At 41.5% G+C, this 18,764-nt stretch overlaps 1 protein-coding gene across 5 annotated transcripts in view; it reads left to right on the forward strand.

Annotated features, from left to right (window-relative positions):
• The window catches only part of PRUNE2 (prune homolog 2 with BCH domain), a 260,162-nt gene that overhangs the window by 73,758 nt on the left and 167,640 nt on the right, over positions 1-18,764 (forward strand). For all 5 annotated transcript variants that reach the window (XM_035029016.1, XM_035029019.1, XM_035029018.1 and 2 more), the window contains exons 5-6: positions 1,391-1,543; positions 4,400-4,494. In XM_035029016.1, coding sequence (XP_034884907.1) covers positions 1,391-1,543; positions 4,400-4,494 — 248 coding nt within the window. The remainder of the gene's footprint in view (positions 1-1,390; positions 1,544-4,399; positions 4,495-18,764) is intronic.

Here is an 18,764-nt window from a genome sequence, read left to right on the forward strand (position 1 = left end):
TGAATTCTGGCCTACATCTAGAGTGCTGTGTATTTCCCCAGTGCTATTTCTTATACCCCTAATAATGAAATCGTCTATGTTTATTTGTCTGGAGCCCCTAAACTACTCTGAGCTTCACGGCGCACGACTATCTCTATTTCAGTCTTGAATCACTAGCGTCTAGCACAGCGCCTGGCCCATAGTAGGTGCTTACTAGTTCTTTGTTGAATGAATGAATGAATAAATGAATGTTTTAAATATATTAGGCATTATTTACTTTTTATTTTGATGTTTACATTCATTGATTCCCAGTATAACTTTATAAGCTGTGAAAGCAGTATTATTTCTGTTTTAAAATAGGCCAGTGGTAACAGACAGGCCAGATGACTTGTGTGGAGTTTTTCAAGATGTTTAATGGTGAGCATAGATCTAATCTCTAAGTTCTGTAGGTTTTAGGATAGATGTCGAGATCGCGTACCATCATTTTCCTCACTCACTACATCATTTCTCCTTTTTTATTCTCATCTCTTTCTTTCTTTTCTCTCCCCCATGATTACCATTAAGGCTACACCGAAAGCCAGAGAGTTGGTGCACCTTGATTAATCCATAGGTGTGGGGATTTTTACAGAGTTTAATCATTCATCATTAAGCAAAACTTTTCTTTCCCCCATGGCTCCGTGTTAGCCTGGGATCAGGAGGTAGGGGAAGAGGATGTGACAGGTGGTAACTCCTCCTTTTCAAGGTGAGATTGTGCATAGAAATTCCAGGAGTTTGTCAGAGGTTGGTCGTTCATATTGGCAAATTACTTTGTAATCAAAGTCTGTAATTTAGACCCAGCTTGTGAATTCTTACAAATAGATAGTGGTGACTTCAAAGTAGTGTGTGATGCCTGGAAGTCGGAGAGTGGGCTCCTGGTGGTGACCTTGTCAGACTGCTTTGCTACGGACAGTGGGACTTTGCAATCATTTGGTTGTTAAAAGGAAGAAGTTCATATGTGAAATCAATAATGTGGTGAGCGGGAACAGTCTTCTCTGTGGTCTCTTAAAGGGAAATATTAAATAATTTGAATATCTTAAAATAGTTGGTCATTCAATTCCATTCTGAAATCATAAAACAACATAAATCATTTTGTATGGGAAAAGCTATGCATTTTCTTCCTTTATCCATGAGCTCTGTACCACAGAGTACGCTATAGTCAGTTAAGTTGTGGAGGTTAATACCTGGTGAACAAAGAGGCAGGGCAGATAGTATCTGAAGGGTTTTCTACAAACGGCCTCTTGAATGCTACTCCGTGGAGGCCTCTGATCCAGGCAAGAAATTGGAAGGGGACGTATAGATCAATAGGCCAGAAAACATTGATTTTCCTGGAGTGGCCGGAAAGTTTAAGGCCATTTTCATTCATGCCTTTTAGGTAGCATCCTTTTCAAGTGGATGACCATGGAATCCGAGAAGATCTCAGAGAAGCAAGAAGAAATTCTCTCTATCCTGGAAGAGAAATTTCCTAACTTGCCTCCAAGAGAGGACATTATCAACGTCCTACAGGAGACCCAATTCAGTGCTCAGGGTGAGTGACGTCCGCCAGCTCTGTCGCGGCTCCTGAGTAGGGACGGTTTATGGGATGGCATGTGGCCAGGGCCCAGAAAGTGAATTTGAGTGTGCCTTCATTTTCCTCCCCATTGTTTGTGCTTATGGAAGATTTCCAGGCACACAATGTCGGCTCACCTAGAAGCAGGCAGCTCGTACTGCAACCTCTCCTCTGAGGCCTTTGTGTCTGGATGTATGGTTAATTCAGGCGTCTAATGTGCACCCCAGATGCCTCATTACATGAAATCCCTGTGCTGAGCAGGTTCTATTCTGAGAACGTGGCAGGAGCAATGTCAAGCACAATGGGATTTCATAAATCAATTAATTTTAGAAAAAAAAAGAAGAGAGAAGACAGTTAAGCAGATAAAATTGTTCTCTCCATCTAAGCATTACCAAGACAGTGGATTTCCTGGCCCAGTTGTTTTATAATAATCACAAATAGATATAATTCACGGAGTGCCTGATGCACACAAAGTTTTACTGTTGTAACTTTGCATGGATTATCTTACTGAGTCTTCATGACAACCCTGAGAGTCAGCTGCTATTATTATCCCCATTTTCCAGATGTGAACACTGAGGCACAGAGAGAGGCAGCTTTGCTTTCTTGTCATCACGTACACAGTTGGCAAGTGACCAGGCCAGGATTGAAACCCAGACGTAGACATAGCTTTCTCCCTTAGTTTGGAATCCCCCCAGGGGCAGAGCCCAAGACAAATCAGTATATCTGGCAGGTGATCCCAGGGGCACACTGACGGGTTGGCGTGGTTGATCAGGTTAGCTCTGTGCGAAGTCATGCCTTCATCCCGCTAGGGAACCTGAGGAAAAATGTGTGAAATCACACCTTGGCATTATCCCACATGAAGGTGTGCTGGAATTTGTCTGTCCGAGCTCCAGGGGCTGGTTGGTAACTTTTCAGGAGTTTTGTGAGTTGGGCGATGTTGGGTTGGCAGCTTGAAAGCCGCCATGGAGGAAGTACTGACACCCACAGAAACGAGCAAACACTACAAATCAGGTTTGTTGCTGATCTCTGGGCTCAGTGTGGAGTCTGCTTAAGACTCTCTGCCCCTACCCCCTGCACTCTCTTTCTCTCTCTCTCAAATAAATAAATAAATCTAAAAAACAAAAAAAAGCTTGGTCTAGTTTTGAAAGTAAATGACAAGGGGCACCTGGGTGGTGTCTGCCTCCGGCTCAGGTCATGATCCCAGGGTCCTGGGATCAAGCCCCGCATCGGGCTCCCTACTCAGCAGGGCACCTGCTTCTCCCTCTCCCACTCCCCCTGCTTGTTTTCTCTCTCTCTGTCAAATAAATAAATAAAATTTATTTTTTATTAAAAAAAAAGAAAGTGAATGACAAGATACACGTACATCCACACACGTACATCTGTAGCAGATGCGTCAGCGTCCCACTCACTCTCCCTCAGATCTCCCCAGCATGGTGCCCCAACACCAGCATCTGCGTCTCTTCCTGGGGCCTTTTTCTGGCCACCAGAGCCTCCTCTGGGGAATTCACAGCTTCTGGGACCAAGTGGCCCTCAATACTCAACAGTCCAGTGATATGCTGAGATCATGACCTGAGCTGAAACCAAAGTCGGGTGCTTAACCAAATGCACCACCCAGGTGCCCCAAAACTAGACCGAGCTTTTAATGCACAGTATATTCTATAAATCATTTTATGCTGCAATGCAGTTGATGGTGGCTTTTCAGTCTTAAAGTCAAAGAAAAAGATGTTATACTCGTCTGTTTCCCCACACTGCTGTGATTGACAGAGGGTTCTAAGTTGGGAGGGCAAATAGGCAACTCTGGTGTCTTAACGTGCATCTGGGAAGAATATATGTGCTCTACTGGGCTTTATTATGGGTCTTCTCCCCAAGAGGTTAGGCCTAATCAGGTATAATAACCTAGGGTGAGAGTTAAATGTCAAGCCAGACTTTTTCCTGTTTTTCGGGGATAGATTTTATTGAAACACTTTCGTCAGCTGACTCAAACTGTGCAGTTCTGGATAATTCAGCCATTCCAGATTATTCTTCCCATCATTTAAGGAGTCCAGTGGCTCCAATTGCCAAAGTCTGTTACAAGGTTGACCAATTTATCATGATAGTGTTATGGGTTACAATTAAAATGTGCATTTTGAATAAAATTACACTAGAAAATATGGGGCCTCAACTAAATCCACCCTGAAAGCAAATTTTGGCCTCGTGAGGTATGACTTAGCTAGCTTGCTTGATAACGTTAGGTTTTCCACCTTTGCCCACCTCTCCCCATTCCTTTCTCTGCCCGTGTCTGCTGTGAGTCTCTAGAGGCTTGTACTTCTGAGCATTTAGTCATGTGGCTCCTGGCTGGGTTTGGTTAGTGAGAAGAGTTAGCAACACATGGGGCGTGAGGTTCAAGGGAAGGAGAAGAGAGAGGCTGTAGTATTTCTTCTTCGCTTCCTTACTGATCTGATGCTGAGTTTCTGGCAGCCTCTCTCCTCTACTTTCAGGTCTCTGTTTCTTTCCTTTGTCCCTTTGCTAGCGTCTGAATGCCTCACCATCTTTTATTCATTTTCTCAGCCCCACCCACATCTCTGTAAGGGTCCTGCCTTTAAAAAATCTTTTTTTTTTTTTTTTCATCATGAAGTGTGAATTCTATTTCCTGCTGGGATCCTAACTGGTGCAAATATTGTCACCAGTGTGATTTTTGCCTTTCTGTGTGTAAATGTGTGTTTTATGGGTAAAAGAGATCTTGGTTGTGGGGGGTGGAGTATTGAAATTAACAGGGTGACTTCTTTACATGATCCCTTGATATTACCAAGAACAGTTCCCCGGGTGTAACATAATGTTTTCCCCTCTCATCTACAGGTTTAAGTATTGAACAGACAATGCTGAAAGATCTAAAGGAACTGTCAGATGGAGAAATAAAAGTGGCCATCAGTACCGTGAACATGACCCTTGAGGTAAGGGTAGGAATGGATTTTTGTTTGTTCGTTTGGTTGGTTGGTTGGTTGGGGTTTTTTTTGGCAATGACAGATTGTACAGAACTGCAGTCTGAGCAACTGGTTTACAACTCTCTACAGCATAAGTCACTGTTAGTCTTTTGCTCTGAATGCTTCTTTATGATATATTTAACTGGGAATGTGGGTTATTATTTTGGATGAAACCACTGTGCCAAGTCAAATGAAAAATGGCAAACATGGATTCCCAAGGTGAGTGCTATTTCATTCATCTCAGTAAAACAAAACCTAAAACACAAACATTCACATTTGTATGTGTGCATATGTGTAGTCTGCTTAATAGCATTGATTATATATGTGATTGGATTTACTTCCAGTTTTTCTGTGCACCACCCCACAGCGTTCATAGAACTTTTCGAAGAAAACAAGTTATCTTTTGGCCCTTGTAAGCTATTTGGATGCATGTCATTTTTGGTAATCAATGGTGACAGCTCAAGTATTCATAAAACTCTCCTTCCAATCTATTAAATGAATGACTCAGGGTGCATATTACTCTTGTCGTTGTGTGTTGCCTTGGTAAATTATCTTTTTTCTACTTTGGGGGTTTTCAATGACTTGTATGTTAATCTTAATTAACCTAACTAATGGGGATGATATTTTACAGAAACACATTTGTGCCATGCCGAATTCTGTGTATCTCTGTACTGTTATATTGCCTTGGTCAAGGCACTGAGCTCTCAAGTTTATGGAGATAAAAATTGCTGTATGGCAGTTCATCTTTTGGTTTTTAGAATTATGTATCACCATTCTTTTTCTTGTTCCTAATGGTGTTGATGACAATATCATGTGTATATTTCCAGGGAATAGCAGGCATGCATGGGGTGTCCATACGTCAGAAAACCCAAGAGCAAAGCAGGTGCTTTTTTTCTATAATTTCTTTGAAAAATTTATTCCCAGTTGATTGACATGGTAATTCAGGTCATAGATCCATATGAGTATCAGGAGGCAGACCGTTGTCACTAGAGAGAATCATATTTGGTATTACGTTGTGCCTCGTAGTTTATAGAGCATGTTCTCGTTATGTGTAGTTGGTAGATGGACCAAACTATTTCTGTGGACTTTCAAATTGATAGATGCTCCCTATAATTAGATGTTGATGTGATTCAACATAAGAAATACATGCAATTTGGGATGTAGTAACTAGATAATCACCTTCAATTAGAAATCTGCTTTGTGTATAGAAATCCAAGGAAAACATGGATCTTGCAAGGGTCAGTAGCTCAGAGAATCATTTCTCCTAGTTCAAGCCTTAGGGTTTTCTGTCTCCTCTCCCCGCTCCCCTGTCTCCCTTCACTTAATGGCATCTTATTAGGTTTTAAATGCCTTGTTTGGAATTCCTTTCTAAATTAACATAGAGCATCTTATAATTGTTTAGGGAACTGTCTGTACTTAGCAAATTATTTTAAGGCTATTATTATTACAGACTTCCCATAGCTTTAACATACCTTTATATTACAAGGGTATATGAATGGCTTTGTCAGAATTGTTAAACTGTAAATGTTTGTCAAGCTGAATAAGTGATAAAATGATCATCTACATCTACAGGTCCAGTAATTAATCAGGCAATTAAGTACATCTCTGGAAACACTATATGATCTTCTGGGAGGAGAAAGAAGAACATTTGTATGTGTAAAAGAAGGGTATACAGATTAAACACCAATCAGCTGAATGAGGGCTTTTCACTTGTGCATAATGGGGATAGTAAAGATGACTGAGAAATGGGGAAGCAACTCTTTAGTAACATCGTATGACTTCTTTGAAAGAGCAAATGCACATTATTTATTCAGTCCATCTGTTGGAAAAATCCCCCAGTTAAGGGCAGAGTTTGGTTTTCTCCACAGACGGTCCTGTGAGGTGATGTTTTCTCCTCCCCACTCACATATGATTCTATTTCAGCCTTCCTAATCCCATCCCCATGTACCTCACTTTTTTAAAATAATGACAGAATCCCCATAACCTTATTTTGTGTGTTTTGAAACAGCTGTCTAAACACCCTTTAAATCTAGATAGATTCTCAAAGAAATATTTTTAGTTCCAATGAGTGTCTAAGTCTCATTTGTCCTCCAAAGCATGTCAAGACCTAGCTATTTTGTGATAACTTTTATAAATCCTCCATTGTTTATAACCATCCTCTGAACTCTTGCAAAGTTTAGTCTGAAGGACCAACTTAGGACTGAAATAGTTTTCCATTAATTTTGAGCTTAGTTTCATGTATTTATTTAATCACAGTTAGACAATATTTTAAGTTAATTGTGCATAATAATGGTATCTTTGACTTCTTTTTTTTTTTTAAGAAAAAGAGCACGGTGTGTGTGGGGTGGGTGGCAGAAGGAGAGGGAGAGAGAGAGAATCTTAAGCAGACTCCACACCTAGTGTGGAGCCTGACATGAGGCTCGATCTCACAATCCTGAGATCACGACATGAGCCAAAACCAAGAGTTGAATGTTTAACCGACTGAGCCACCCAGAGGCCCTCGGATCTTTGACTTCTATCTCCCTTTAATTTCCTGGCACAGTGCTGGGCATATAGTAGATGCTCAGTAGATAGAAATACTTAGTACATATTGGTGTTTGCAGTTTGTCCCTATGATATCTGATTTTTATTTCCTTTCCAATTTAAATAAACAGCTAGTGAAGCAAAGCCACCTAGCTGTGCATCCAAGATAATCTACTTTGTTCCCTCCTAATCAATTTTTTTTCCAGATAACTATGTCTGAAGGCTGAGATAATATAGATCAAATATGGTCCATGTATTTGTAGATAGTACTGCTTATCCAGCTGTCCAAAAGTGGATCAGGCAGCTTTGCAAAATAGTTGTTACGGGAAGGAATCCACTGGAAGTTCTGTGACATGTCAGGGAAATGGAGAAAAAGATTCTTTAAATTTTCAGTGGTCCTTTGGAATGCTGCAGGTGCATAGTTGTATGCATCATGGCCTTTATTTGACTGATGACCCGATTAATTTGGGGAGGTAAAAATATTGAGAAAATCAGAAGAATCTGTGTCCTTGCAATATACATAGAAGGAACCCCTAGTTTAGGAGGTAGAGACCATTGCTTTGACAGACGCATTAACTCTGACCTTCTATGTTGTAAAAAGAAAGCTACTGGGCACCTGGGTGGCTCAGTCATTAAGCGTCTGCCTTCAGCTCAGGTCATGATCCTAGGGTCCTGGGATCGAGCCCCGCATCAGGCTCCCTGCTCGGCGGGAAGCCCGCTTCTCCCTCTCCCACTCCCCCTGCTTGTGTTCCTGCTCTCGCTATCTCTCTCTCTGTCAAATAAATAAATAAAATCTTAAAAAAAAAAAGAAAGCTACTAAACTCTCTCTCTCATGTTCATGGTAGTATATATCATAAAGAAGAGTTGTAATCTCATCAAGGTTACAGATGCTATTGAAAGATCTACCACAGAAAGCAAATAATTATAATAATGCAGAGTTTCAGTACTTTGCTCCGTATGAGGTCAGAATGAATATGACTTTGAGGAGCAGTGGATGAAAAGTGGCATTCTCAGAAGCATGGCCAGAGGGGTAACCCTTCTTACAGAGGGGACTTGGAAGCTAGGACCATGGGGAAGACACGGATGTCCCATCTCATGTGGCCTCCAGGTTGTTCTGAGTCCACATACAGCACACACTTGTGGGGCATGCACACCACATACTGGAATTCACTTCACTGATTATCGTTGTACCTGATCCTTTGTGCCCTTTTCAGTGCTTGCCAATTTGATTATCAAGAGAAACGCAGGTGGTTTTGATTCTCTCCCAATCCTTCATCTTGTTTTCTATTGAAGTGTCATTGACACACAAGGTTACATTAGTGTCAGGTGTACAGTCTAGTGATTGGACAAGTCTACATGTTATATTATGCTCTCCACAATGCAGCTTCCAATCCTGCCTTTTAGCAGCGGAACCAGTAGAGAGGAATAAAAGTGGCCAAAACTAAATCCATATTAAAAACTAGAAAGTATAAAAATGAAAAATAATAAAGCCTTAATCAGAAAAAACAGAAAAGCATTTATGGTTATCAGAGCATATGCTTCACTGGAACAAACTTCGCCTGGGTTCTTTTACCAGAAACGAAGTGCTGATGATGCATTGTGGGCCTAGTATACCGTTAAAGGGAAGGGACACAGCTTTCCATTCCAATGAGGTACTAAAGCAACTGAGGTTAACCACACTAACGGTTCCCTTGCCAACATCCAGTATGGTAACGCCTCCTTTAAGCATCTCCAAAAAGCTGTGAGTCATTAGCATCTTGCCTCAGGAAGGACCATAAGCAGGCACTGACTTGATTACTTTTTGTTACGATCAATGATGTTAGGATTCATTCCAGCATATATACTGTATCAGTTTGCTCAGGCTGTCCTAACAAAACAGCACAAATGGAGTGATGTAAACAACAGAAATGTAGTGTCTCACAACCCTGGAGGTGAGAAGTTCAAGTGTTGGCAGGCCGGCTTCCTTCTGAGGGTTGAGAGTCTCTTCCATGCCTCTCATCCAGCTCCGGGTGGTTCGCTGGCATCTTTGGCATTGCTTGGCTGGTCGAAGTGTCACCTCCATCTCTGCTTTCATGTTCCTGTCATCTTTCGTCTCTCCCTGTCTCTGTGTTCAAATTTGCCCTTTTTTTGTGGACCCCAGTCATACTGGATTTGGGCCCTCCCCAGTGACCTCATCTTTATTATATCTGCAGCGACCCTGTGTCCAAATAAGGTCACATTCTGACGTACTGGAAGTTAGGACTTCAGTATATAAATCTGATGGTGGTTGGGGGAGGGGGTTACACAATCCAACCCATAACATAAAGTAGTAATTTTCCAGACAACTGAAGAGGATAAAACATACAGGACTGTCTGAATGAATCTGTTGCCTGCTAAGCACATTTCATCTGTTGCTTCCACATGTTTTTTTTATTATTTTATTTAAATTCAATTAGCCAACATATAGTACATCATTATGCTTCCACATGTTTTTATTTCAAATCAATTTCCTTTAAATGAGGAACAGTGGGGATTTTCTACTCTTGAGATTTTTGTCTCCTTTATTTGGAGCTGGAGTGTGAGGGAGGCGTTCAGGCTTGTTTTCTCTCTGGGGCTCCGCTGTGCCCTCAGCCCTGGGCCTCCTCATGACCAGACACTCTGCTATTTGAAACCTGGAATAGAACACATGGGATGCATTCTGGTAAAGTGACTCAGACTGCTGACTCATTCTGCCCTGTAGAGATTACCAGCCAAGCTGTACCTTGGAACGCTGCAGAGGGAAAAATACCAACATTTTCCCTCAGCATTCAGAGCACAGAGCAGAATGAATGCCCAAGATCACTGCTAAACTCTTCCCAAACAGAAGGGAACATTTACTCAGGGCCCAGTGAAGCATCACTGAATCACTGTAAGCAGTGCTTTAAGACGGAGCGAAGCAGTCCGGAATCCGGTTTACCAATTTTAAGCACCATATGTGATTTCTCCTTGTTGGAGCTTAGAGTTTTTGGAGATCAAGATGGAAGTACCTCTAGAGTATTTACTACCTACCTTGTTGTGTTGTAGAACGTGTAGTAGGAATATGTGGGGGGAGCGTAGATGATTTTTGATTAGCGTATTATTGTGAAGAATATGGCAGGTGCTTTTTCAAAGCCAAGTGACCAACCGGTGGAAACACGTGCAACCTCTCCTCCAGGTTTTTAGGTCATAACTGCCTCCATTTCCTCTTGGGTCCAGGCCAGCCACCTCCTCCTTGCTAAAGAGTTAACGTTTGATGTTGAGCCCTCACTGTGTACCAGACAGTAGAATGAGGACTTGCAAGCATCATCTCATATAATCCTCCCAGAAGGCCAGTGAGGCCAGGGTGCTGTTTAAGGTACTGGTTAAGGTAGCTGTAGCAGCTGTAACAGATAAGCCCCAGCTCTCAGGGACTCAGCACAGAAGTTGTTCTGTTTTTGCTTGTGTAGTGATCCACTTTGGTGTTCCTCATCCGGTGGCCACGGGTGATTCAGAGACCGTGTTCAAAATGCATCTCCTAAGATGCCTGTGGACACCTCCATCCTATCAGCAGGATGGGGAAGAGCTTGGAGAGCCACAGGTGGGAGGTTTTATGGATCCGGTCTGGATGTGGCACCCATCACTCTGGGTCACCTTGCATTGGCTCAGTCACGTGGTCCCACCTAGCTGCAGGGTCTAGCTATGTGCCCAAGAAGAAGAACCACCTTGAAGAATACTGAGCCTGTCTCTTCCACAATCTCCATCTTGGAGGCGAGGAAATTGGAATCTGGAGAGATTAAAACATTTGTCTAATGTAGAACCAGAACTACAATCCAGGTTTGTCTTGTTCCAGTACTGTTTTCACTGCTTGGGATATGGTACCCATGGGCAAGACTAGTTGTAGTCTTGGAGTTCACCGAGGGCTTCACTAGTGAGTCATCTAGAGTCAGTGATTACCCCAAATTTTTGGTGTCAGACAGCCTAAACCTCCCCAAGCAGTCCTTGGTTGAATTCTCCCTTTCCCTACTCCTCATACCAAGCCCCCTTCCTCTTTACCTTCATGTCTTTACTTCTTTGAAAAATCATTTCAATTTGATCTGTAATATATAACTTCTAAGTATTCATAGTGAAAGTAATTATCAGCCCCTGACCTGGGGGAGATTTGGTAAATAAATCAAGTATATAACAGCGACTTTGGGACAAGGGACTGGGTAGGACATACCATGTAGGGAGGAAAGAAGGGTGATGTTTCTTCTCAGCCTGACTCTAGAATTCAAGGATATGAGTGTTCTGGTTTGCCTTGCTGTGATATATAACTTTTTCCAAATTGGTATTCAAATGGAAAGCAGCCTAATCAGTTAGTGAAAAAAATTCAGTGGTAGAGATCTTTTATTGAAAGAAAACAGTATTACTTTTGAGCACAATGCTAACTCCAAATAACAAAAGTTCTGAGTAGTTGAGGTGTTAGGAGTTCTCAATTCATACCTGGCTCAAGGGTCCAAAGGAATTTAAAGCAAATGCCAAACACAGGTAACTTTCATGGTATGCATTTAATAATCAGTTATGTGTGAGGCATCTGAAGTATGAATTGAGAGCTAATAATTCATAGCTTCTTGAGGACAGTGGCAGGATGAAAAAATGAAAGATAGAACCACAAAAGTAGACTTGCATGCCTTTTGAGCTACAGTGAATGGTTCTTGATAGTCAGTCATAACTGAGGTGAGAGAATCAGAAATCCTTATTTAGGGGCACCCAGGTGGTTCAGTTAGTTAAGTGTCTGCCTTTGGCCCAGGTCGTGATCCCAGGGTCATGGGATGCAGCCCTGGTCGGGCTCCCGGCTCAATGACGAATCTGCTTCTCCCTCTCCCTTCTGCCTCTCCCTCTGCTCATGCTCGCTATCTCTCAAATAAATAAATAAAACCCTTTTTAAAAAAGAAATGGCTTATCATATCAGTGGCAACAGCACTTTGTCTTTGAAACAAAATGTACTAAGCAGCTAAATCTTAACATATTTAGAATCCTTACAATTTTATGTAGGTAGCTCCTTCTGCAGATGGCCAAAAATATTTCAAAGACACCAAATAAAGCCTGCAAAACCAGCCTATCTAGAAGTGCCTTATAATGGAATTCCTGTTTCATATCTACAGCTTGAATTAAGTTGGAGCCAAGTTGATGTTTTGGTGACAACTTTCCTCTTTTTTATCTATTGGCCAATTTCTCTGTTTTACCTATTGGCCAACTTCAAGTGGACTTAAATGATTCACAAAACTTAACCCATCTAGCCATACTTCTCCGTATTTATTTCCCTAAATGGTACAAAATACCTCAGTACAGCTTTTTTCTAGCAATCATTTTGCAGCAGGAATGAGATAAATAGTGACCCAAAGTTTAAAGATTATAAAGTAACTTATTATGCACTGTGCTTATTTGGGCATAGGGTGGTGCCCTAGATCTCTGTCCTTTCCTGTTAACACTGACAAAAATGCATTTACATGGAAGGAATGGGAAGGAAGGTAGAGAAAACATGGAGCCTGCCCTGGGGGGTAAACCTCTCCTCAGGGCCCAGAAATCCCCCACTGACTTCTCTGGGCAACTGTGCAGCGAGAATAAGATAATGAGATAAGATGCAACGAGGCTGTGGGAAATGTAAGTGATGCTTAGCCTCAAAAAATGGTTCTTTGGCTCAGTGTAGAAAGTGAGCAAGCTGTGGAAGGAACTGCATGCTGTTCCAGGAAGCCCAGATATGGTTGATTGGTAGTGAATGAACAAGGTAATGTCAGTGCCCCACCTGATGGCATTTTACTTGCTGCATCTCTAGTGGGAGAGTGGCTTTGTGGGATTCAGATTTATAGGCAAAGGTGGATGTGTATGATTCATTACCATTCCCCCCTTTTTATTACATTTTTACATTTTGTTCTCACCACCCCCCCCCCAACATGTCCTTGCACCTGCTTTTGTTCCAAGAGCCTGGAACAAAACAGGGCTGCAATACCCTGAGCCAGGATTCTTAACATCATGATGTGTTAGGTCCAGTTGGCTCCCCTCTTCCTGCCTCCTCCTCACAATGAAATGGTGTTCCAGTTATGAGCTCCTGTGTAGCAAGCCATTCCAAGAACCTGGAGGCTTAAAATAAGGTATTAGTATTTTTCCTGGTCTATGGGTTTATTGGGTTCAGCTGGGCAGAGCTTGCTTGGGGTTTCTCATGCGGTTAACAGTCGGATGGCGGTTAAGTGTGAGCTCAGTTTTGACCATCGCCTGGCTTGGGTTTCTCCCAGCATGACACTTAGGTTCCAAGAGAGCCACAGGAGCGAGCTTTCTGAGAGACTCAGGTGACAGCTGCAGTTCTTGGGACCTAACTTAAAACATCTCAGAGTATGACTTCTGCCATTTTCTATTGTTCATTTAAGCCTCAGGGATCAGCCCAGACTGATGACAAGGGAAATTAGCAGTGGTGTGCTGGTAGGTGTCTGGGGAAAAAATTACACACACACACATTACTGTTATAAATAATATATAGCACACAATTTACAAAAAAAACTCTCTTTTTTGTAAATAACCATATCATCGATTAAATCTCATGAATGAATTAGTTAATTTTTGTGTAACTCTTGCATAGCAGTCGATGAACAGGTATGGTTTCAACAAGAATATAGTTGAGATTTTTGTTTTCCTTAACAAGAAAGTGAAACAACAAAAGCTTTTTTCTGAACTTCACCTGCTTGGCAACAACATGACGGACTTCTTTGCCAAATTAAAGAATAGTTTTCAAATCCTGGAAGATCATGTCCTCAGGGTTTTTTGGGTTTTGTGCATGGGCTGTTCATCATGGGATGGCCAGAGATACAACATGCTTTGAAGTTTAACTTTCATTTTAACTTTTTCTTTTTTTTTAATTTTTATTTTTATTTTTTTATTCTTATGTTAATCCCCATACATTACATCATTGGTTTTAGATGTAGTGTTCCATGATTCACTGTTTGTGCATAACACCCAGTGCTCCATGCAGAATGTGCCCTCCTCAATACCCATCACCAGGCTAACCCATCCTGCCACCCCCCTCCCCTCTAGAATCCTCAGTTTGTTTTTCAGAGTCCATCGTCTCTCATGGTTCGTCTACCCCTCCGATTTCCCCCCCTTCATTCTTCCCCTCCTGCTACCTTCTTCTCTATTACTTTCTTAAGTCCAGACCTGGCAGATTGTTCTTGTGGAGAGCTAGATCGTAGATATTTTAGACTTTGTGGTCCAAGATGCAAGATTGAGGATATTCTATAGGAATTCAAATAGCAGCTATTTGAAAATGTTTAGCTCATGGGCCATTACAAGACCAGTCAGTGGGCTGCATTGGGTCTGTGGACTGTAGTTTGCCAACCTGCTCTAGAGGAGTAATAAAACAATAAAACAAGCTTTGATGTGTAGTGTTTGCCAATTTCTGTAAATACTCTTACTGTGGCTGATTTGAAAGCACCAATGTGATATCATCAAAACAGTGTTGGGAATAGTTGGTAATACTTTATTGTATAATTGGAATTTGGTGCTAACTGTTCTCACCAAGGGGAAAAAAAGGAAAAAAAGATAAAAATCTAACTATATGAGGTGATGGATGTATGAATAAAGTTGATTATGGGAATCCTTTCTCAATGTATACATATATCAAATCATCAAATTTTAGCCTTTAAATATATTATAATTTAATGTGTCAAACAGTACAAAGGGGGAAGAGATGTGCAGAAGCCTCCCATTATATAGCATTTCTGCCATGCAGATACTATAGATGTAAATAATGTAAAGAGCACAGATAATAGTAACAGATAATAAAATAATTATGAAGGGATGCATTTCAGAATTTGACTTTTGTTTTTGATACAACTTATTTAATGTAAAATATGTAATTTAATTTTTGTAATGGCTGTGTTTAATTTGCAAATGGTGGGTTTGCAGATTTTCCCCCAATTTTATAACGGTCTCTCATTAACCTGTACCAGTCAGTTCCAGCACACTGGTGGGAATTAGACCCCAACTTTTTATGCCTTTTTTTAAAAGCTATTTATGAGAGACAGGCAGACATAGACAGAGTGGAGGGAAGAGCAGAGGGAGAGGGACAAGCAGACTCTATGCTGATCATGGAGCCTGAGGCAAGGCTCGATCTCACCACTCTGAGATCATAACCTGAGCCAAAACCGAACTCACTGAGCCACCCAGGTGCCCCTAGGCCCCAATTCTTGATGTGAGGAGGAGCATGTACATGGACAGCGGGAAGAGATTGAAGGTGGCTATCTTTGGAGACCGTTTACCCAACGAGGTAGTTGCTTTTGGTATCCAAGGCTGTGTTATTCAGTCCCAGACTTTTTTCTATAAATCAAGGAAAAGTAGAACCTTAATTTATGATTCAGAACTTACTTATCTGCTTTCGTGCGTTTTGGCCAACAGTGAATATTCCATATTTCCAACCGTTAATAATCGTAGCTCAGATTAAGAGTAGGCAGGGCCACCCAGCAGCGGGAGATAACAGGTCATGTGTATAGTCCTGAACAGCATAAAATAATTAGTCTTTGAGGCCTTTCCTGTTTGGACACAAAACATCACAGCAGCCCCCGCCTTCACTCCTCAGTCACCACACATGCTGGGGACTCGGGCTCTTGCCCTGGCAGCCTGTCTCCCCCGCTCCCTGCTCTCCTCTCTTCAGCTGGAGACACAGAGCCTGCTCTCTCCAGCTACACATTGTCACCACTTTCCTCCTGAGCTTCAATAACCACGCGCTGCATTAGTGAATTCTGGAAGCCTCTCTGGATCACACCATGGATTGTCTGTATCACTTCATGGCTCTCTGCCTTTTCTTGTGTCGGTAGTTTTTGCACACCTTTCCCTTTTCCATATGCCCACCTGTTCCTCAGAATCCCTGCCTCAGTCCTCACTGCCTGAGTATCACCACACTTCCTTCCAGTAACTTCCTAATGCATATTTATCATTAAAAAGCCAATAAAAAAAGTCTTTTATATGTTATCAGAATGCCTGTGGCTCTCCATTTGCATGTGGTATTTCTAGTACCTCTGTAACTTTATTTGGGGACCTCTCATTTACATTCACATTCACCTTTGGGAAATGAGCAAATTATCAGAAGGCATTCTGAATAAATTCTTGTGTTACTGCATCTTATGTAAATACCAAGTGTACATTTCTAGACCTTCAAAAGTCATAGGCAGGCAACTACGTTTTATTGAAATCCTTTTGTAGGACGAGGTCGGTTGACTCTTACCTTGTGAAGGAACCCAAGTTTCAATGCCCATCTTTCTGAGAAGTGAGCTCCAGGAAACTGGTAGAATTAGGCACCTCTCTTGTTAGCCCTTCAAGAAGTGCTGGTATTTGGAAAGCTGATAGGTTGACTTTGGTTCTAGTCACCTTAATCTTCCCATAAGATGACAAAGAAACCACAAAACAGCCCTATTAAGTTCATTCCCTCTCCACTTCAGCCCATCTGAGGGAATTAAGAACCAGCATCTCACAAAATACGTCTGTGACAATTTGAACTTTCTTTGTGGCACATCAAATTCTCTTCTGCATCTCTCTTCATGAGGAGGGAAACCCTCAGGACATAGCGATATGCTAGGATGACTGCTCTTTCACTCTGTAAATACATTTTTTAAGTGTACTATAATGTCATTTTGATGGTTTAATTTCTGGAAGGATTTGGCTAATTACATTTTTAGGAATGTATTCAGACCAGTTTTAGCTGCCTGGTGTTACTTTTAATAGCAGCTGTTCCTTACCTTTTTTCTTGTTTATTTTCTCTCTTTCTCCCGCTTTCAGAGTTATTTTGCTGATTTGGAGACCTGACCTTTGTTTAAATTAATTTGTCTGTAACACTCCTGTGAATCACATGCAATCTTTTAATGGTTAATTACTGCATTACATCAACTTGTCATAGAAAAGCAGGCTGTGAAGCTAAAGGAAAATTGCTCCCTTTTCTTGTGACAGAAGAAACCTCTACAAAAGAGAGACAGTGGGTCTGAATGCCCCTTTCCTATCAATGTAGGTAAATGCTGAATCGGTTCCCTGAGTAACAAGGACTCTTTTCCAGTACACGCTGAAATGAAAGAATAAATTTATACCAAACAGCCAGTGGCGATTCAGAGAAATAAGGAGACTCAAACAAAGGAATAATTTAGGATAGTTACTTTCTAGAATAGACCTCTTTTTTGTTGTTCCTTAATCAACAGTGATGGGTAAGGTTGGCTGTGTTGAAGTCTAGTGGAGAAGAGTGGCTTATGATAGGTCAGTGGTGTCGCCTAGTGGTGGAAAAAGGAAAACAGATAAGGTGCTAGAACTAGGATTTGGTACTTTCTTCTTGTCTTCTTTTATTCCTTCAAAGGAATAATTTAATGCACACTGTATTCCTAGCATGGAGCTAGTTGATACCTTGAATAATTCAAGTTATAAAAATAAATATAATAGTAGCCAACCATTTGTTGAGTGTTTACTATGTACCATACATTGTATTTTCATTGACCCTCCATGACTAGTCTTTAAGATGGGTCTATTTTTATTTCCATTTTATAAAGGGATTGTGATAGACTCTTCTAGAAAAAGTAGCTCATGACATTAAGTGTTTGCGGCTATGTTTTGCCCTCCCACATATTACAGTAGCATTCTTTTCACGATACCATTATGAAATCTAACGGTTAGTTTCTTCTCAAATGCCCACGCCAAGTACATCTGTTCTGGCCTTTAAAAGTGCTTTCTTTTTACCTCAAACCAAAAATGAAACAGTCATTTTCTACCTACCCACCCATGTCATTACCTACCTATCCGTGGAGCCCAAACAATGAGGCTCCCAACTTATACTGCAGTCATTCACATCACTGGCTCATCCTACCACACACCAGATTGGATAATGTGTCCTTGGTACATCAGGGTTGAAAAGGAGGACTTGAATGCATGCACTCACTTCATTATCCACTGAAGCACTCACTAACATGGTCATTTGTCATAAGCGTTTATTGAGCAGCTACTATGTAGCTGAAATATGCACTTGATACTGCGATATAGTGGTTTCCGTCTTCCCTATGCTTATGAATTGGTAATTCTAATTGGCTTCAATGGGCTAATGCAGGATACCAGAGCTTCTGACTCAATAGCTCTGGGGTGGGACTCAAAAATTTCTATTTCTAGTAAGTTCCCTGGGATGCTGATGTGCTGACCCAGAGACCACACTTTGAGTACCCTTGGTTTGGAGCCATTTGATTCAGGTCCCAGCCTTTGGATGTGCATACACAGACACTGAGGAAGGGAACTGGTGTTCACCGAGTACCTACTATGTTCCCAGCACTATGACAGGTGCTTTATGTTAGTTATCTTTCAAAATTCTGAAACCTTATACAAAAAAATTCTGAAACCTTCCTTATGACATAGGCAGTTATTAAATTCATTTTACAGGTGGATAAACTGAGACTCACGGAGGGAAAATGAACTACCTCAAGCCACGGAGTAGGCATTCCAACCCAGAGACTTCTGATTCCAAAGTCCTTATTCTTTCCTGATTGTTCTATGTTGGGTCACAGAAGAATAAGCTTATTGTTATCATAATCATTGTTACTTCTCATCGAGTAGGAGAGAGAAGTTCTGATATGGAAGATAAGAAAGGCTGTGTTTGGGGCACCTGGGTGGCTCAGTTGGTTAAGCGACTGCCTTCGGCTCAGGTCGTGATCCTGGAGTCCCGGGATCGAGTCCCGCATCGGGCTCCCTGCTCG

This window comes from Mirounga leonina, unplaced genomic scaffold (genome assembly GCF_011800145.1).
Source record: "Mirounga leonina isolate KUSES-001 unplaced genomic scaffold, KU_Mleo_1.0 Mir_224, whole genome shotgun sequence".
Taxonomy (NCBI): domain Eukaryota; kingdom Metazoa; phylum Chordata; class Mammalia; order Carnivora; family Phocidae; genus Mirounga; species Mirounga leonina.